General features: G+C 45.7%; 1 protein-coding gene across 1 annotated transcript in view; it reads left to right on the forward strand.

Moving 5' to 3' along the window:
* Positions 1-22,045, forward strand: part of LOC124621836 (steroid receptor seven-up, isoforms B/C) — a 531,170-nt gene that overhangs the window by 212,817 nt on the left and 296,308 nt on the right. The window contains exon 3 of the mRNA XM_047147279.1: positions 19,994-20,292. Coding sequence (XP_047003235.1) covers positions 19,994-20,292 — 299 coding nt within the window. The remainder of the gene's footprint in view (positions 1-19,993; positions 20,293-22,045) is intronic.

The raw sequence follows: 22,045 nt of genomic DNA on the forward strand, positions 1-22,045 counted from the left end.
CGACGTGGTGCGGGTCCCAAACACTCGAACACCATCCAGGAATAGGTGGCACAAGCGTCTTATTCGCGGTCGCCTTTACAGATGAACCATATTAATATACGTATCATATGGCACTTAAGCCGCAGCACAGGGCCTGTTGAGTACACATCGTGTCACATTAGCGATTACTTGCGTGAATCCCATTATGCGCGTGAAGCGAAGGAGAAAAGGACAGTTTATCATGTTATTCTCATGGTCCCTGCACCACATGTGCTGTGCAGGCAGTTTTTATCTCAGACATTGACGATTTCTAGCTGCCATAGAGGGTTTCATCCGAACAATCACACCGATTTAAGTTCACTGAGCACGTCTTTCAAAAATGTACAAATGTGTGTGAAATCTTATGGGACTTAACTGCTAAGGTCATCAATCCATAAGCGTACTCACTACTTAACCTAAATTATCCTAAGGACAAACATACACACTCATGCCCGAGGGAGGACTCGAAACACCGCCGGGACCAGCCGCACAGTCTACGACTGCAGCGCCTGTGACCGCTCGGCTAATCCCGCGTGGCAGCACGTCTTTCGCACTTTCCTCTGAGGTGAGGACGACATGTTGCGATTCTAGCAGCTGACTGCTAACTGAACTACTTCTGCGTCTCCTGTCGGGGCTACTTGATGAAAATTCTAAGCAACGGAGCAGAATTGTCTTGCCTACAGATACGTGCACGTCGCTTTCCCAGAAAACTGTGAGCGAATCAAATTCCCCTATTGGCCCCCTACCGTCAATATCACTTTATTATTCCGTTTCACATCGCTTCCTGGCGTCATCCCTACGATAGTGCTCAGAAGTTTCACCACTGACGCTGTCATCTGGCACCACTGCATGCTGAGGAGGGTGTCTGAGGGGGCGTCCTACTGTTAATACTGGATTTTAATGAGCAGACGCGTCAGTTTGAGCATCTTGTTAACGATTCCAGCAGGAGTCGGCGGATGGACAAGCGGCGCTCAGCAACAGGTCCCCCCCCCCCCCCCCCCCCCACAGCAGCTGGCTGGGCCCACCTCTGCCGGGTTCGGCTCATCTCTGCTGCCACTTGGCCCGCGGCTCCTCCCCGGCTATCCACCGCCGCTGGGAGCCCAGCCGTCCCATTGTCGGCCATCCCTGCCGGCTTCTCCAACCCCCCTCCCCCTCTCTAGTTTTGATTTATTATCCTAATGGAAAGGGCCGAGCGTCCGCTATTCAAAAACGACTCCTCCACCGCCGCCTCGGACACACAACGGGCGGCAAAAAATGCGTGGAGGATGTAAACTTGGTGTAGTATCCTCCGCCCCACACTGGGGACGCAGGCGCTTCTTTACAGCTCCAGCACTTCCCACCAGTTGGTTTTCGTCCGTAATGGGCCCCTCGCGACGAGAAGAAAATGTGTGTTGTAGGCCGGCAAATGCGCATTTACCCATGGTTACCTCGACAGACAATGTTCCAAGCCTCATGACAACATTTTAGTTGACCTTTCGTTCAGGGTGTCACACTCTTGTAATCTGACACATGCTTCTGTAAGCGATCTCTTTTCTTGATCTCGTGGTCTTGCGAATAACCTATACCTGTGTTCACAGTCTCAAGGTTTACAGTTTAACCCTTTCGTGAGACGTGGGAAACATGCTTCCCACTACAATGAACTCGCTCCTAGTCCCGTGGGATTCACAGTTCCCACCTCTGTACGGTGCTACCACCTAGTGGACAGTATAGGGTACTACTTCCAATCGGAGGTTCCCGCCGTTTTTGCTGTACTTTCGCGCAGAGGCATTGTATAGTTGAGTGCTGCTCTGTAGAGGAGCCTTTCAGTGCTGTTTGCGTGACATTTTGTGATTTTTTCCTCAAAGCTATAGTATAAGGCAAATACTTTTGATTTACGCAAATTTATGAAGGAAAACGTAAAATTGGAACGAGGAGAATTCCAGTTTGAAACAAAAGGAGCCATTTCTGCAGTAAAATGGATGGATAAGGGTCCAGTTACTTTCCTGTCCTCAGTTCATGACCCTTGAGAAACAGCCACAGTGAAAAGGAAAAAAACAAGGATGGTACTAGTACAGAGATTTCTTGTCCGGAAGTTGTGGCAGAATACAACAAAATAATGGGTAGTGTCGATAAGTTTGATCAATTACGAGAAAGGTATACTATTGGCAGACGTTCTGTAAAATGGTGGCACAGAATATTTTATTTCCTGGTGGACGTTGTTGCAGTGAACAGTTTTATCCTGTGGAAAATAAGTAAAAGAGAAAGCGAACAGCATGATCAGCTCACATACAGGATCCAGCTAGCCAGACAATAGATTGCTGGCTTCTCATCCCAAAAAAGACGTGGACAAAAACCTGTGTTTCTGGCAAAAAGGGGTAAAGTACCTGAAGATTTTCGTCATGTGGCTGTAGGGGAGCATAAACCCATTTTAGGAGAAACCTATTGGACCTTCCGTCACTGTAGTACCAAAGCTGCGGAAAAGAGCACTCGCTGTGTTCGTACATATTGTCAAATACCACATTGCATAGACCCATGTTTCAGAAAATTTCATGGCAAGTAATTGTGAACAATCATTGTAACAAGAGAAGTAAATTTATCAAATAAATATGACATATATTGAAAACGTTGTTTTTGTCATTTAACTCCAAGGAAGGGCAGTGGGAAGAATACTTCCCACCTTGTTGTGTGACTTCACTTTCACAGTTGGAGCAAATTTGATATTCTGTATGATAAATATACCTATCTGTTAACTACTATCTGTTCTCCATTCATTAAAGAAACTGCTCAATAATTTTGCCCACGAAAGGGATAATTTAAGCACACATTGCGGCAATATTGCTTCAGTATCCTTCTACATTTCGCTACGTGCTTAAAATTTAAACCAGAGATGTGTCCTGTTGCTAATCTCACCTACCATATCCAAACAGCCTCCCCACCCCCAATTCTTTAAAGAATCTAACTTCAACTAAAAGCCAGTTTTCACTGACCTCGATGTTTGTGGCGTCGTATCTCTTGCATACGTGTCGCACAGTGATGTAATGTTAAGGTAAGTCCAGTGGTATATGTGGATACCGTATGCAAAATGTGTTGTGAATAGAACGGGTAGTAAAGAAGTAATAACTTAAAACGTCGTGCCTCACGCTGAAGTTTTATTCCAGGAATATAAGAAATGCAATAAGCAACAAACTTTTCTCCCTTTATTATTTTCCGGAACGGTGTCAGCGAGAAGAAATTCGGAAAATGTTCAAAATTGTGTGCAGAGCTTGTTGGAAGTGGCTAAATGCTCTCATTCTGAAATACTGGACGAATATAGTCCGGTTAATTTCCGCGCCGTGAGTTACGCTGCGCCAAGACACATACACAATTTCTAACTGTAATGTTTGACTTTGTGTGTTGCACCTGTAACGTAACAATATAGCTCTTAATGAGCAGATTACGACAGCACTTTAAATTTTTAAACTTGGTAAACAATTATAGGCAACTTGCTACTGGTATCCGCTGATCGTTGTATGTGTTTACGAGCGCTATTCTTTTCCCCAGTCTCCGGTCGGTTACGAAGTGGAAACCAAAGTGAAAATGAAAAATATTTTATATGCTACACCTTCCAGCTACTTCTCTACTTGGTCGCCGCTCCGACTTCTTATAGTGTTGTACCAACTATCCAGTACCCCGGTCATTGAAGGCAGCCGCCTATAATCTCCGGCAATTCTCTGCGTTGGTCTGCAGCTAGCCCTCTGTGCAAAATTGCTGTCCTCGTAGTCAGCGGTTCATGTGGATAAAGAGATAAAAATAAAGTCTGTATGGTGGCTGACCAGCACTTGCCATAGAAAACGCTGCAGGAGTGTCGTTGTTGTAGCTGAGGTGATTTCCTACAATATTCCTGCACTTTTCTGTCACGCATGATGGGTACTTTTTATGTGGGCTGTATGAAATCAGGCGGGAACTCTCAGTAAATTGCAGCAAGTGCTTCCCATTTGGCGGAAAACTCCGTCCTTCTAGGAGTATTTATTTGCTCACTGTGCGCTTACAACTGGAAAGTGCTACGTGACGCAATAGACGGGCATGTCAGAGACACTGCTCAACTTACCTGCGCAAAGCTTAATCGGATTTTCACTGCGGTTTTAATTTCGCAAGCTATCGAAGCTTGAAAAGAAAATAACCCTCGCAGAAATATAGCTAAACATTTCAGGTAGAACACGGAAGGACCGTTATCATATCTTGCGAAAAGACGGTGGACACGAAATTAGAGAAACCTGCCCTCGTACAGATGCATACCAGCAGTCGCTGTTGCCGCTCACCATCAGCGACAGGAACAGGAATGTGGGTGAAGTGACAGTGTTACCTGAAGTAACCTCCGCCACACACCGCAAGGTGCGGAGTATACATGTCGCAAGCAGCCCTGTGCGACTGAGCTGTAGTGGCCCCGATCTTGTTGAAGGAATCGCACTATCAACTACTCGAACTCATCTGAAGTCATATCAACTGGGTGGGGATTGGTAGCCTGCTCTTGCAGAATACCAGTCCACCGTACAAACTTGTACCTGAAGTACCTCTGGCAATGTGCATGAAGAAGTCTTCAAGCCACATCGATGAACACATCCTTTATTAAAATTCCAGTACGTAACGTAAATGAGTGGCCTCGGTACAGACTACCAGCGTCGCGCGCAGCTCACAGAACATTTCCGGTGTATACTGAATTTCCTTTACTCTTCCTGTGGTGTCACCGCCAGACACCACACTTGCTAGGTGGTAGCCTTTAAATCGGCCGCGGTCCGTTAGTATACGTCGGACCCGCGTGTCGCCACTGTCAGTGATTGCAGACCGAGCGCCGCCACACGGCAGGCCTAGAGAGACTTCCTAGCACTCGCCCCAGTTGTACAGCCGACTTTGCTAGCGATGGTTCACTGACAAATTACGCTCTCATTTGCTGAGACGATAGTTAGCATAGCCTTCAGCTACGTCATTTGCTACGACCTAGCAAGGCGCCATTATTATTTGCTATTTATCTTGTGATGCATGTACCGTCAGACCGATGTTCACCAATTATGGATTAAAGTTAAGTATTCCAGAAGCTACGTACTTTTTTTAGTGGACTCAACTCCTTTAACTGTTCCAGACCTCACGCCAGCCTGCGTGAGCTTAAACGCGTGCGTTTCGGCTACCTCATAGTGGCTTGGCTGTCTTGCCAAGTCACAACACGTCCTTTACTCTTTCAGGGCTGGGTGCTGTACAGAAACCATACGTGAAATATTGTGATGCCTCTCCATTCTTGATGTCATTAAGACGGTATGAAAGAAAGTCGAATTAATGCGGTTATTTTTCAGCGTTTCTTCGAAAGAACCTCATAGGTGTTTAGAACCCGAAGCGCTGTACACGTCCTTGCCAGAAAGGATCCCAGATGCGTTTACGACTCCCTCCAGTTTTATGTGCCAACAAGACAATAAATATCGCCGGCTCGGTGCCAGCATTCGATCGCAGTTACCGCTCTAACGCAGCCGTGGCCGGTGGTATAAAGTGTCCAGTGCCAAACGTATTTCTTGTTAAAAGGCAATCAACGCCGAAGTTAGATGCTGTGCAGTTTCGCACGTGTTATAAAGACGGGTTCAGACTTTCCTCACGCAATCTTTCTTATAACTGATCCTGCCATTACCTGTTCAGAGAAGACCTCGTTATTGTTTATAGGAAGCTTCTTCTTTATTCTTGATTCTGTATACTACTTACGTTCTGGGGCAAAGGTATATTGCTTTATCACATGTATCTGCTCTTCCTGCGTCAGGACGAAAGCCTTCCAGGTTTCATGATGCCCCTGTCTCGGGCTCAGCGTGTAAGATGGCGTACTTCACTAGTGTTGTACATTCCATATGATTTTTCATAGTTAGCTACTCTGTCTGCCTCCATTTTTAAGCCCAGATATTCCATTCAGTATCATTTGCAAATTTCTTCAGGGTTATCAGAGAGAGAGAGAAAGAGAAAAAGAAAGAGAGAGAGAGAGAGAGAGAGAGAGAGAGAGGTGTGGGGGAGTGAGGAATGCGCCTAACAACTATTTTTATTACTCCCCGACAGACATGAAATGTCTCTTATTGTTAATCGAGCAACGAAAAGGGAATCTGTACGCATTGTAGAAGTTTCTACACAGTTATTCATAATCTCCAGTTTGTCTGTAAACCTGCCTTTGTTTTAACTGACATACATCTCGTTGAATTCTGTTTCATTAAATGTAAGTACATTTCTTTTTTGCTCATCTTTCAGTTTGCTATTTAATTAGCAAAAAATTGTGTTTCACCTCTCCCTGTCTCTAACTTGCACCTCCTGTAGCGTTTTCATTAGGCCTAGTGTGTTATAATCATTCAATGAACCTACTGAATTCCGACCAGTACAGTTCTTGCATACAGGCGATCAATAAATATGTTCTGACTACAACTCATCCCTGGCTACAAGATACACTGCAAAGGCGTTGTCCTGCAGGCGGGCCGCCTTCGGCCTGCTGTGTTTGGAAAACAGGTTTAAGACTGCGAGAGTCGCGTGATATTCATCTGTAATTGAACACATTTTTCAAACGCCCATACCTGGTTCCGGAGCTATGAATCACCCGTTACTCAGAGAGTAAGCAAGGCTTTTCACCGCGGGGCATAATTATGTTGTGCGGAATGGAAAAATTACAAATATGTAACTGAGTTTCAACTTCCGCGTGCCAGGGTATCTCTTACCAGCCCAGCGACGCCGCCTGAACTGTCGTGCACCATGAGGGATCTCTAGTTCGTGAAAAGAAAGAAATTTCGTGTGTATGCTCCAAAAAGGACAAAATGTGAAAATATTGATGGTGCAGTTGTGGCATAATTGTGTGCGCGTGTGTGTGTGTGTGTGGGGGGGGGGGGGGGGCTGGTTCAAATGGCTCTGAGCACTATGCGACTCAACTTCTGAGGTCATCAGTCGCCTAGAACGTAGAACTAATTAAACCTAACTAACCTAAGGACATCACACACATCCATGCCCAAGGCAGGATTCGAACCTGCGACCGTAGCGGTCACGCGGTTCCAGACTGAAGCGCCTTTAACCGCACGGCCACACCGGCCGGCGGGGGGGGGGGGGGGGGTGGATTTGTGAATTATGCATAGCCTTAAGAGCCAATTAAGCCCGAGCTCCGAACGGGCATACGGACTATATATCGTGTAACTCAGAAGCTTTTCATCCGTAATGCATTAGCGCTTAGAGGAGCAGTTTTGGAAAGTAGGAACTCTTCAGCGGAATTTCCACACTTTATATTCACTATATATCAGATGAACATGGCAAGGAAAGCGTTTCTGAAGAAGAGAAATTTGTTAACATCGAGTATAGATTTAAGTGTCAGGAAGTCGTTTCTGAAAGTATTTGTATCGAATGTAGCCATGTATGGAAGTGAAACGTGAACGACAAATAGTTATACAAAAAGAAATAGAAGCTTTCGAAATGTGGTGCTACAGAAGAATGCTGAAGGTTAGATGGGTAGATCACATAACTAATGAGGAGGTATTGAATAGAATTGGAGAGAAGAGAAATTTGTGGCACAACTTGACTACAAGAAGTGAGCGGTTGGTACGACATATTCTGAGGCATCAAGGGATCACCAATTTAGTATTGGAGGAGAGCGCGGAGGGTAAAAATCGTAGAGGGAGACCAAGAGATGATTACACTAAACAGATTCAGAAAGATGTAGGTTGCAGTAGGTACTCGGAGATGAAGAAGCTTGCACAGGATAGAGTAGCATGGAGAGCTGCATCAAACCAGTCTCTGGACTGAAGACCACAACAACAACATATTCACTTTTGATCCTGTACAGACCCGTGCTGAATAGCGAACAAGTGTACCTCTGTAAATGTGTCTTTGAGATCTTTCGAGTGTATCTGAAGTGGATGGGTAGGTAACGTGACTCCGAAGGACCTTAGTGTGATTTTCTATGTTGATGTATGAGCTGTTTGCACCAACACAACAAATAAACAAAAGCAAGGGTGGGGGTGTTGGTTCACTTGCATGAGTGAAGATGATTGTGTTCCTGTTTCACTCGTGGATCGAGGGATTAGGTGGCTCAACAGCGTGAATGAGGAACAGCTTCGCTGGATTTCTGGACCGTAATTTCCTAATTTTGTTTTTTTTTCCTTAAGATTACCCCAGGCTCAGGCCTACAGTTCCAGCCTTTTCCCGTAACAACAATCGTCTGTCGCCACTACATTCTCATTGACGAGAGAAGCCTGCCTGTCTGGGAGGCGATAAGTTTTTCCAGACCGTATCTGTACCTGCGATTGAAGTTCCTCGGCCTCGGATTCCCTGGAAGCTCCAGCAGTTGCTGGAACAGCTGTTCAGACCGCACGGGCAATCTCTCATCTGCGTGGCGCACCGGAGCCCAGCTGGCGCTGCCTGGAATTACCTCCCTCGGCAAGTACTCAGTGCGCCGCTGTAAACTGCTTTTATCGCCCGTCCATCGCGGAAGCCGTAATCGCGACAGATGCGGCCGCCCGCTGCTGCGTTTACACTTGTTCCCCGGGCAAGCGTTTTGTTCCGCATTTCTCGTAGGCGATAACTCCTCGGCCGAACGGTTTCAGACAACGTTTTACCCGCTGTCGTAAACTTCTCGGCGCTGGCTTGTTAGATCTCGGGACAAAAAGGTCCCGTCCGAGTTCGCGAAGCGGCATTTTCTCCAAATTAATTTATCTCTTCCTCGTAGTCTGCTTTCACATCACAATATAGCCGCTGAGGACGTCTTAGGATATGAAATACAGCCGAATAAAACCGCGTGTGGAAAGTCTGCAACGGGCTTCCGCAGCTACGCTCTCACAAACACGGAATTCAGTGTGAATGATGCATACATGAGCCGTCGGCCGTTGGCATCAGATTCGTAAAAATCTACATCAGTCAGCCGCAGCATTACGACCATCTCACTACCCTGGAGGGTATGGGGGGCGGGGGGAATGAAAATACGTCAACCAAGTGCAGCTGAAGCGATACGAAAAGTGTGTAAGGCATATTCAGTAGAATGATTTCGCAGTATACCAGCCACTGGTGAGCAGGGAAAGCTGAGAGTGTACGGAGCACAGAGGAAGGGCTTACTCTGTACACCTGGAAAATAGTTTCACTGAAACTGCAATGGCTGATAGATGTTCACGTGCTGGCGACGTTTCTACCAAAGTGAAGGAATAAGGGAGATGCAGCTAAGAGTATAAGAGCAGGTGGTCTGACATAGCGCATTGTTACATATGTATGTGTGTGTAGGGGGGGGGGGGGGAGGGAGGATCTGCAGCTGACGATTCTTCCGTGCGTTCTCGAAACACCGCTGTCACCCGTCAAGACAGAAATGGAAAACTGGTCGTTGCGCAGAAGCAATGGAACAGTGGACATTACCGAACGAGGTTGCGCCATGGTTACCACACTGGACTCGTATTCGGGAGGACAACGGTTCAAACCCGCTTCCGGCCATCCTGATTTACGTTTTCCGTGATTTCCCTAAATTGCTTCAGGCAAATGCGGGGATGGTTCCTCTGAAAGGGCACGGCCGACCTCCTTCCCCATTCTTCCCTAATCCGATGGGACCTTTGACCTCGCTGATTGGTTCCCTCCTTCCAGACCAGACAACCAACCAACCGTGGACGTCTCTTGCTTGAGAGGCCATACCATCATCTGCTGTCTTTCAAAAGAGCGTCTGCCTGACAAATGTCGTTTTCAAAACTGACTGTAAACGGCAATTGCTATGGTGACCAAAGTGTAATCTGTGAATAGTAACAGTACTGTTGTTCACAATTTTCATCCCTTCGTGGCTGATGCCATCCCCAACTCACTTTGCGCTTTCGATGACAACTGCCCGTGACAAATCTTATGAACTGTGCTGCATTACCTTGAGGACCCTGATGAATCGCATCTGATATCCTGACTCCCAAAATCGATCACGAATACTGCAAAATGACACTAAAAGGCGGAGCCTTCGTGCATCGACGTTCTAGCTGGTCTTTCGTGTAAAGTAAGCAACGAAACCGATCTCCAGCTCTCTTACCTCTCGTACATTCTTCAACAACGTTTGACGTAATGATTTCAAGCTGTGGGCTATTACTTCTCTTGTGATAGCGGAATGCGATTCAGAAGATAGATTTCACTGTGGAAGACAATATTTTTTTTATTTTATCTTATGAGTCATCGGTTCCTAAGCTTACACACTACTTAATCTAACTTAAACTAACTTAGGCTAAGGACAACCTACACACCCATGCCCGAGGGGGGACTCGAACTTCCGACGGGGGGAGCCGCACGAACCGTGGCAGGGCGCCCGCGCCCCACATCGCTCAGCTACCCCGCGCGCCGAAGACAACATTTTTCTTATTTAGCTCGTTTTGGTGGCCATTTCCACAGGCTTGTGATGTAATTAAGCGAAGTCCTTTTCTTTCTCGGGCACTATTTACTTCATCGTTGCGGAAAAATTGTGAATGCATGGAATTCGCAGATGTAAACCTAGCAATAACCTCCCCAGTCGACTTTCATGGAAGTACCGACCTACCAAGTGCATATCGGCTTGTCAGCTTCCTCAATTTACTATACCTCCCGAAGTGCCTCAGTCTAGCTAGCGAGTCCGTAGGAGATACTGTAAGAGGCGTACATTATGACTGGCCTGCTTTTCCATCTGAGATTAGGAGAAATTAAGACAATCCGTCCTTGAATTGTTGCGTAGGATTTTCTTCTACCTGTTATGCCGTGGAGCTCCCATGGTTGATGTCCCTCGCAGAAGCTGTAGCAGTTCCGTCCAACCGTCTGTAAAGTCCAGACTACATCTTGTAATTATAAGTCACGATGCGGGTAGCTTTATTATTATAAATACGTCTGTGGATGTAATTATGGTGCGTTTATTTGTGAATGCACCGTAAACTGATAATTATGAATCAATATAACTCAAAACTAGCACTTTAGAGTATGGTCTTGCGACAAAAACTCGGTGGAAGGCAACCTGTCGGCGACTGACGAGTGTGATGCGCAGTCGAGATCACGTACTTAAGGATCGTGAATCATCGCAGCTGTTCGTAAAACGTCGTTAGCTTGAACATTATTTATGTGTTTACTGAAACGACTTATCTCCTGTGTACTAAAGTAAGAAAGCGCTTATGTCCGATAGGTCTCTCTCCTAATACCTATAGTGGAAAAAGTGGCTTTTATTAGTAAATATTTACTAAACAAATCAGTCGCTTCGAACCAGAACGTAGTCTCTCTACGCTGATGCACCTACCTTTCTTACAGCTAGCCACAGCGCCTCACCCTACCGTCTACCGGCAGCGTCAGATGGTGCAGCGGTTACTTCAGCTAGCGTGGAATCTGAACTCTGAAGCCCTGTTAATGCGTCCTTCGTTACAGCTGGGGCCCTCTTAGTGCTACTGATGTCTACAGACGCGACATAAAATTTAAACATGGAAAATAATGGAAATGAAATATAGTTCGAAAATAAGCTTCAAACATCCGGTTGCTTTTGAAACGAATTAATATACACACATCAAGAAAAGTTTTGCATCACCTCGTTTCCGAGAATTCCGGAACCTGTACAGAAAATTGGAATAGAGATCAACATACACATCATTGCTTCCCTTTCTATTGCCCATGAAAACCACACGCATGTTGTACCACCATACAGCGAGGTGGTGATCAAGATTGCTGTACATACTGGTACCTCTAATACCCAGTGTTCTCTAACACCCTGTATTCGTCGTGGCATACTATCCACAAGTTCATAAAGGCACTGTTGGTCCATATTGTTTCACTCCTCAACGGTGATTCGGAGTAGATCCCTCAGTGGTTGGTGGGTCACGTAGCCCATAAACAGCCCTTTTCAGAATGAGATTTTCACTCTGCAGCGGAGTGTGCGCTGATATGAAACTTCCTGGCAGATTAAAACTGTGTGCCCTACCGAGACTCGAACTCGGGACCTTTGCCTTTCGCGGGCAAGTGCTCTACCAACTGAGCTACCGAAGCACGACTCACACCCGGTACTCACAGCTTTACTTCTGCCAGTACCTCGTCTCCTACCTTCCAAACTTTACAGAAGCTCTCCTGGTAGAGCACTTGCCCGCGAAAGGCAAAGGTCCCGAGTTCGAGTCTCAGTCGGGCGCACAGGAAGTTTCAGCCCTTTTCACTCTATACCAGGCATGTTCGATAGGGTTTATATCGTAATCGTGAAGGAAGTCATTCACAAGATGTGCAAGATGGGGGCGCGAACTGTCGTCCATGAAGAGGAATGCCTTACCAATACGCTGCCGATATGGTTGCGCTATCGGTCGGAGGATGGAATTCACGTATCGTACAGCCGTTACGGCGCCATGACCACCAGCGGCGTACATCGGGCCCACATATCGCCACCGGAAAACAACAGGGAACCTGCACCTTGCTGCACTCGCTCGACAGTTGTGTAAGGCATTTAGCCCTATCTGGTTGCCTCCTAGCACGTCTCCGACGATTGTCTGGTTGAAGGCATAGGTGACACTCATCACTGAAGAGAACGTGATGCCAATCCTGAGCGATCCATTCGGCATGTTGTTGGGCCCATCTGTACCGCGATGCATGGTGTCGTGGTTGCAAAGATGGACCTCACCATGGACGACGGGAGTGAAGTTGCGCATCGTGCAGCCTGTTGCTGACAGTTTGAGTCGTAACAGACGTCCTGTGGCTGCAGGAAAAGCATTATTCAACATGGTGGCTTTGCTGTCAGCGTTCCTCCGAGCCATAATCCGTAGGTAGCGGTCATCAACTGCAGTAGTAGCCGTTGGGCAACCTGAGCGAGGCCTGTCATCGACAGTTCCTGTCTCTCTGTATCTCCTCCATGTCCGAACAACATCGCTTTGGTTCAGTCCGAGACGCCTGGACACTTCCCTTGTTGAGAGCCGTTCGTGGCACAAAGTAACAATGCGGACGCGGTTGAACCGCAGTATTGACCGTCAAGGCATGGTTGAACTTTTCTGGTGGAATGACTGGAACTGATCGGCTGTCGGACCCCTCCGTCTAACAGGCGCTGCTCATGCATGGTTGTTTACATTTTTGGACGGGTTTAGTGACATCGCCGTCCGAAGTGGCCGTGCGGTTAAAGGCGCTGCAGTCTGGAACCGCAAGACCGCTACGGTCGCAGGTTCGAATCCTGCCTCGGGCATGGATGTTTGTGATGTCCTTAGGTTAGTTAGGTTTAACTAGTTCTAAGTTCTAGGGGACTAATGACCTCAGCAGTTGAGTCCCATCGTGCTCAGAGCCATTTGAACCATTTTTTTTTAGTGACATCACTGAACAGTCAAAGGGACTGTGTCTGTGATACAGTATCCACCGTCAACGTCCATCTTCAAGAGTTCTGGGAACCGGGGTGATGTAAAATCTTTTTGATGTGTGTACTAAATATTTGACAAGTATATGTAGCCATTGTGGGCGAAGAGATTGTAGTTTTTCGTGCACACCATGGTTTATGACGTCATATTTCCTGAAATATATGTCGCACGATGTTTTCTGACGTAATTCAGTGGTATATGGGAATAATAGCTGCAGAAGTGTTATGAATACATTTTTTAGTAAAGAAGTAAGAAGTTAAATCTTCATGCCTCAGGCTGAGAGGTAACTGCATGAACGGAGAAAATCTAATAAGTAGTGAACTTTTTCCTTTCATTATTTTGTAGGGGATGTCAGCGAGAAAATGCTTCGAAAACGTTTGCAAAAAAATGTTTCAAATGGCTCTGAGCACTATGGGACTTAACTTCTGAGGCCATCAGTCCCCTAGAACTTAGAGCTACTTAAACCTAACTAACCTACGGCACCATGCCCTAGGCAGGATTCGAATCTGCGACCGTAGCAGTCGCCCGGTTCCATACTGTAGCGCCTAGAGCCGCTCGGCCACTTCGGCCGGCGAAAACGTTTGCAGTTACGTGCAAAGTGTGCTGGAGTCGTTAAGTCGTCACTGTCTAAGACTGAATGAATATAGTCTGGATAATTTGCGCGCCGTGAGTTACAATGCCTCAAGACTTATGCATAGTTTAATACGTGACTTAGTGTGTCAAATCCTTAACGTGAGATAGTACCTCTTAACGAGTAGGTTATGACAGCATTTTTAATTTTTAAATTCGCTCGATAACTAAGCGAAATACTGGAAACAAATTTTTGTTGCTCCTGGAAGCCTTAAGCTAGGCAACCTGCAGGTGGAAGAGCGTAACTGTGTGCAAAGCCTTCTAGATATAAGGCCTACGCACAGCGGCCATGTTGGCACGTGACGTCACAAACTGTTGGCCATCTTATCTTCAGTCGGCAGTCCTGTTGGCGTGTATGTTGTGTTGAAAGATTGTGACACGTGAAAGTGACATGTATTTCATACAGTATTCGCCTACAGTTCTTCGAAGTATGGGATACAAGTGCTGCGTTCCCTTTTCCCAGGGAAATTATAAATCCCAAAAAGGCATGAAAGTGCATATGTTTCGATTTCCCACTTGTGTGGAGTTGAGAAATCTCTGGATTGCAGCTATTACCAGACAGGAATTTGTGTCTACGAATCATTCAAGTGTAAGTAAATGACAAAAAAATTGTAGCGTGTTATTTGTGTCCTTTGCACCACATTTGCCAATTGTTTTTAATAGCAGTTACGTATCATGTACCAGTATCATTTGTTTCTTAATTCTGGACCATTGCTGCGAGATTAATACGAAGCTGGCTGTGAAATGTCTCTCATATTTGCAGCTACTGTCGCACAGTATAGTTATAATAATTAGTGTGACTCGAAAATGTTTAGTATTCCTTATCATTCCTACCAGGTTATTGAGTTTCCAGTACTTTTATTTGGAAGAGCTACAGAATGATTTTGTTCACTTTTACATATACACCTATTCGGAAATAATTTCAATTTGAGTAAACTACCTTAGAAAATTGCTTTAATAAATTAAGTGTTCGACAGATTAAGCAGCATAGAAAACAGAATTTCGAGGTAAGTGCATTTTGATTAAATTAACGGCACTCTGTGACAGGAATTTCAGTGAAGGATGTAGGAGAAACAATCTTTTCATGTTTAAGGTTCTAAAGTTCTGGAGAAACAGGGAAATAAAATATTTCTCGGCTTTTTTGATTTATTAAACATTATGTCAGGAGATGCCCCATTTCGTCGAATGATTTGAGTTTCGTGTGAGGTCAGCAGATTTTGGAGAGGAAAATTTACGAAAATGAAAGTCCGCAGCTCGTGGTCGTGCGGTAGCGTTCTCGCTTCTCACGCCCGGGTTCGATTCCTGGCAGGGTCAGGGATTTTCTCTGCCTCGTGATGACTGGGTGTTGTCTGATGTCCTTAGGTTAGTTAGGTTTAAGTAGTTCTAAGTTCTAGGGGACTGATGACCACAGCTGTTAAGTCCCATAGTGCTCAGAGCCATTTGAACCATTTTGAAAATAACCAGGAAAACAAAATCTTAAATACTGTATGAGCTCCAGTTGCTTTATTTCAAACCGAAAACGTCTGCTTGGTGTTGCATATTGCTGATTTTTTACTGCAAAAAAGAGTACCTCCTGAGGTAAAAGACAGAATTTAAAATTGCAGTTTGTATTCAAGCTTAGAAACGCGTATTTAAGGCAAATCGTCAAAATAATTTTAGATCTTGAAATAGCATAGGGCAGTTTTGTTCAGTTACTTTACGCAATGATATAAATTTCCATACTTTCATTACAAGGCCATGTAGAAGAGGAAACCACGAGAATCCCTATGCGGTCTCAGCTCTAAAACTCGTGAAGTTCGTATAGCTGCAGAGTGCTTAACAGGAGCGTTCCGATACAGAGTCGGCCATCAGTATATGACGTCACAAGTGTGCGCGCAGGCCTGTAGTCTAGGTGGCGTTGCTGTGTGACGATTGACGGATCCATGGAGTAAGTGGTGAGTTGGCAAGACATCAAAGCTGAATCTTCACCACTCAACTCACCCAATTTTTGCGCTTACTAGAAGGGAAGGTTGAGTGTTACGTTTTATTGGCAAATCAGGCCACGTGTACGGCAGTTTTCCCCGCGGCCGCGAGAGGGCGGCGTGGCACGCTGCGGTGGCGCCCGCAGTGGTTCTCTTCTCCTTGGGAGCCACAGGCCACGGCCGGCCGCCGGAGCAGGCTGGGCTGCTATCAGGCGCCTGCTATCCTGGCCGGGACGGGACGAAGCCGCATTCCGGGAATCGGCGCCGCCATTTGCATGCAAAATGCGGCGAGGCGCGCTGTGCAGCGACGTGACGGCCGATAGCAGGCCAGCGCTGCCGCTCCTCCCTTCATCTTGTACACGCCACTTCTCCCGATACTTTTTGTATTTACTCTCTATTTGAATTCCCTCTATAGGGTGCGTACTGCCCTCGATCTTACCCTCCACGATTATTTTCTCTAGGTTTTCTCCATCTCTTCTCACAGTATGGCCAAAGGAGTACAGAAATATTTGGCTGACACGAGAAGGAAGGCGCCTGGAGATATTGAGTTGTTAAGTAACGAACATATTTGTGCTTGTCTCAGTTCATTTTATGTGCAGCATCTTGCACCAGCGCCAAAGTTCAGATGCCTCTGGCTTTAAGGGTTCAAATGGTTCAAATGGCTCTGAGCACTATGGGACTTAACATCTTAGGTCATCAGTCCCCTAGAACTTAGAACTACTTAAACCTAACTAACCTAAGGACATCACACACATCCATGCCCGAGGCAGGATTCGAACCTGCGACCGTAGCAGTCTCGCGGTTCCGGACTGCAGCGCCTAGAACCGCACGGCCACCGCGGCCGGCTCAAAGGGCTCATAAATACAATTTCAACAAGCTGGACCTATGTGGTGTTCGTTAATGCTCTGTTCGGCCAGATCTTGGTAAGTTTCTTCATACTCACTCGCCTTAGCGTGGCATATCTCCTTATCATCACAGCTTCCCCTATCGCGGACGGCTGACGGACACTAGATGAAAGAATGCACTTCCAGTTCCATTAATCGACTTGTGAGTCAAACCTGTGCTCTTCGGTCAGTTATCCCGAGTTTGGATTTGTTGAGATTGAGGTTCAATACATATGGTAGATTAATGCTCTTTACTTTTTTTGGTCGCTCAGCAGCTTCATTTTCGCATCTGGCAAAAAGTACGGTGTTGGTAGGAGTCTTTAAAGACTAACTGCAAGCCATTCCAGCATTCCATGGACGTGTGAAATTCAAAACGTGTTTATAGGCTGAGTGTATTTGTGGGCAAGTTCTATTTTTCCGTCTTAATGTTGTAGATCGAGAGATATGGCTTTAAAAATACACTGCAAATTCAGTTTTGAAGCTACACATTCATTGTATTCACAAAAATGAGTATAATTTCAACCCCTATCACAATTACTCTTATGTTTGTGTGTCGCTACATTTCTATTCTCATCCTTTGTTGCTCTTTCCTCAGTGGTATTACCTATACTGGAATGTCCAAGAAATATCCCATTATCATGCCGAGGAAAATACAGGATTGTTAAAAAGTGGCTCGAGAGTTTCGGAAGACGACTGTGCAAAAATTACCTGACGGTTCTGATCAAAGTGCAGTTACTCACGGAGGTCTAAGTCGAATGGCAGCATAACACTGTAGATGTGCTGATGCGTTACTATTTACGCCATAAATAAATAATTTCCATTTCGGCTAGCAGGTGCAAATCTGGCGCTGTATAGCGTCTCCTCGACATCTGCGGTGCTCATGTTGAACAAATTCTGCAAGCGGCGGTTGAAAATAAAGTCAACATTATGCTTATCTCTCTTGTTTGATCTCTTCTGACCACGTCTCATTCCTAACCCATCATTGGTGGAAAAGTTTCTTTACGTCTTTCTTGGATTCACAGCACCGGATTTGCACCTCCTGGCCAAAATTTGAACTAATTTTACAGGGTGTCCGAAAAGTCTTTCCCTGATTACATAAACTGATAACTCACGCTAGAAGTAAGATACAAATATGAAACTGGTGTCTAATTGTTTACAAACTATCTAAGTTTATCTCACACATCAGTAAACTTCCACATGAACACCCTTGGTAGCACGTAGCACATCTAGGCGATATTCAATTCCCGTCCACACATTAGCCAACATCACTGTAGGGATCGATTCAACGACTGTGGTTATCCGTTGCCGCAGGGTTTCAAGATCTGGTACACGTGTTCGGTAGACCTCCTCCTTGACATAACCCCAGAAAAAGAAGTCTAATGGGGTTACGTCAGAAGAGCGTGGAGGCCAAACCGTTGGCCCATCACGACCAATCCATCGCCCAAGAAAGGTCATATCGAGATAGGCACGGACGTCCAAACCCCAATGAGGTGGTGCACCGTCTTGCTGAAACAAGACAGGTGGTGGGTTGATTTTGTATAAATGTTATAGATGTTATTAATAAAGATTATTTTTTAAATTGTAGCTACTCGGTACAAGATATACAGAAAATGACTTACCTGGGCAATTCCTGTCAGCGACTTCAATCGCAGCCACGTATTCTACATCTACATCTACATTTATACTCCGCAAGCCACCCAACGGTGTGTGGCGGAGGGCACTTTACGTGCCACTGTCATTACCTCCCTTTCCTGTTCCAGTCGCGTATGGTTCGCGGGAAGAACGACTGTCTGAAAGCCTCCGTGCGCGCTCTAATCTCTCTAATTTTACATTCGTTATCTCCTCGGGAGGTATAAGTAGGGGGAAGCAATATATTTGATACCTCATCCAGAAACGCACCCTCTCGAAACCTGGCGAGCAACCTACACCGCGATGCAGAGCGCCTCTCTTGCAGAGTCTGCCACTTGAGTTTATTAAACATCTCTGTAACGCTATCACGGTTACCAAATAACCCTGTGACGAAACGCGCCGCTCTTCTTTGGATCTTCTCTATCTCCTCCGTCAGACCGATCTGGTACGGATCCCACACTGATGAGCAATACTCAAATATAGGTCGAACGAGTGTTTTGTAAGCCACCTCCTTTGTTGATGGACTACATTTTCTAAGCACTCTCCTAATGAATCTCAACCTGGTACCCGCCTTACCAACAATTAATTTTATATGATCATTCCACTTCAAATCGTTCCGCACGCATACTCCCAGATATTTTACAGAAGTAACTGCTTCCAGTGTTTGTTCCGCTATCATATAACCATACAATAAAGGATCGTTCTTTCTATGTATTCGCAATACATTACATTTGTCTATGTTAAGGGTCAGTTGCCACTCACTGCACCAAGTGCCTATCCGCTGCAGATCTTCCTGCATTTCGCTACAATTTTCTAATGCTGCAACTTCTCTGTATACTACAGCATCATCCGCGAAAAGCCGCATGGGACTTCCGACACTATCTACTAGGTCATTTATATATATTGTGAAAAGCAATGGTCCCATAACATTCCCCGTGGCACGCCAGAGGTTACTTTAACGTCTGTAGACGTCTCTCCATTGACAACAACATGCTATGTTCTGTTTGCTAAAAACTCTTCAATCCAGCCACACAGCTGGTCTGATATTCCGTAGGCTCTTACTTTGCTTATCAGGCGACAGTGCGGAACTGTATCGAACGCCTTCCGGAAGTCAAGAAAAATAGCATCTACCTGGGAGCCTGTATCTAATATTTTCTGGGTCTCATGAACAAATAAAGCGAGTTGGGTCTCACACGATCGCTGTTTCCGGAATCCATGTTGATTCCTACATAGTAGATTCTGGGTTTCCAAAAACGACATGATACTCGAGCACAAAACATGTTCTAGAATTATACAACAGATCGACGCCAGAGATATAGATCTATAGTTTTGCGCATCTGCTCGACGACCCTTCTTGAAGACTGGGACTACCTGTGCTCTTTTCCAATCATTTGGAACCTTCCGTTTGGCGTTTGTCGTTCACAAAAGGTGCCTGTAATGAGCACCTGTAACTTGTAGAGGTGCCCTATCCACTGGCGTACCTCTTTTTGTAATTACCGCGCAGTCGCCTTCCGAAACCCGCGACATGCTCGCACTGTGCTAGCGCGCGAGCAGCCGGCTCAGTGGCCGCGGTGTGGTGTTGCAGCCGTGCAGCGGGGGCGGGTGCCGCCCACGCAGCCCCCGGGGCTGCCGGGCCAGCTGGCGCTGACCAACGGCGACGCAGCGGCGGCGGCGGCGGCGGCGGCGGGCTTCAACGGCCACTCCTACCTGTCCAGCTACATCTCGCTGCTGCTGCGCGCCGAGCCCTACCCCACGTCGCGCTACGGCCAGTGCATGCAGCCCAACAACATCATGGGCATCGATAACATCTGCGAACTCGCCGCCCGCCTCCTCTTCTCCGCCGTCGAGTGGGCGCGGAACATCCCCTTCTTCCCCGATCTCCAGGTAAGCCGGCGAGCGACATGCCACTATCGTCACATCCCCATCAAATTCCTGTCACTCTCCCCTACCTAATTCTTGATCGCCACGCGCTTCCCATTACTCACTGCAACAGTTCAAATTCCGCCAAAAGAATCCTTCAACATGTCATCAAATTCGCATCCATCTTCGCTCGCACCAGACATCTGCGTACATTCTACACTATTCGCAAACTCAACTTCCCTATCCTCATTATTTCCCTTCTAATTTCCACTCTGCTGCACCTGTACCGACAGACCCGAGCAGACCCACACCTACACACACTCCACACCCTTTTCTACTTGTAATTTTTCCTCCTATCTATGTAATTATGTAGTTATGTAGTTCTCAATTCTTTCGAGCAATCAATCATTCATAACAGGAAACACAGTCATAGCTCAGTCACTCAAAATGATTCAGAAATTTCACTTGTTAGAATGAAATCAGGCGATGATTCTTCTTCTCCACAGGCTCGTGCTTAGCGGCAGTCTGCTAATCTGTACAAATAAAATGCCTCGTATTTTTGGGAGCGTTGTATAATCAGTCGGGAAACCTCAGATCAAGCGGATACTTGGATTTGATGAAGTTTAACCTTCCGAAGAAGTAATGGAGCTCTTGGATTATTAAATGCAGGTTCGTATCCAGTCTTTCGGAAGTTCCCTTCTGATTAACAACTGCGCAATATATCGCTGAATATCATTAATTCTTAAATGTCAGATAATGTAAATTGTTACACACCTTTTGTATGAACGAGCAATATATATATATATATATATATATATATATATATATATATATATATATATATATAATGCTAAGGCTAATCGGCACAAAGACAATCTCGCAAGCTTTTTTCTAACAACCACCAGAGAGAGTACTACAAAGAATAATTATGCGCTCATGGCATAGCTATTGTATGAAACTACTTTGCGCATGGATTCTGCGAATATGAAGATAGAAAATTAGTACGCGTCATTCAAGGGTAGAATTGTATCAGAATAATTCATCGAATATAAAAAGATATTACAAACTCTCATACACATTGAAATCTTCTCCCATACTTATCCAGCATATCAGCTCAAACGCTTCCCTCCTCACCTCCTTCTACATATCTTCCCCGGTTATTTCCTCTTTAATACACGGTGCAGCTCCTACCCCTTCGCTGGCCAGTGTGGCAGAGCGGTTCTAGGCGCTTCAGTATGGAACCGCGCGACCGGTACGGTCTCAGGTTCGAATCCTGCCTCGGGCATGAATGTGTTAGATGTCCTTAGGTTAGTTAGGTGTAAGTAGCTCTAAGTTCTAGGGGACTGATGACCTCAGATGCTAAGTCCCATAGTGCTCAAAGCCATTTGAACCCTTTTTTTGAACCTACCCCTTCCCTTACTGCATTCTTGCTTTCTATCAAGCACCCCTCTGCCTCCCAATTTACCGCTCGCCTCCACAGTTTCAAGCGACAGGGCACCTTTATTTATACCCGCTAACTACCCCTCTCTCTACAAGCTCCAGTTCCTTTAAACTTTTTTATTACTCGTTGATTTCCATTTCCCTTTGTTATATTATTGTTCCTACATTTTCCTGACTACCTTCGTTTCCTTCTTTTCTGTTTTACCTAATTGTTTTTCTGTATTTAATGAAAGGTATTTGAAGCAAAAACTAGTGCCGTAGTTTTGCATTAATGAATTAATATTTCTCGTTGTACAAGTTTTTCGTTAGTTGAAAAGCTATCTCCATATTTCTTGTT

The sequence above is a fragment of the Schistocerca americana genome, chromosome 7 (assembly GCF_021461395.2).
Source record: "Schistocerca americana isolate TAMUIC-IGC-003095 chromosome 7, iqSchAmer2.1, whole genome shotgun sequence".
Classification (NCBI taxonomy): domain Eukaryota; kingdom Metazoa; phylum Arthropoda; class Insecta; order Orthoptera; family Acrididae; genus Schistocerca; species Schistocerca americana.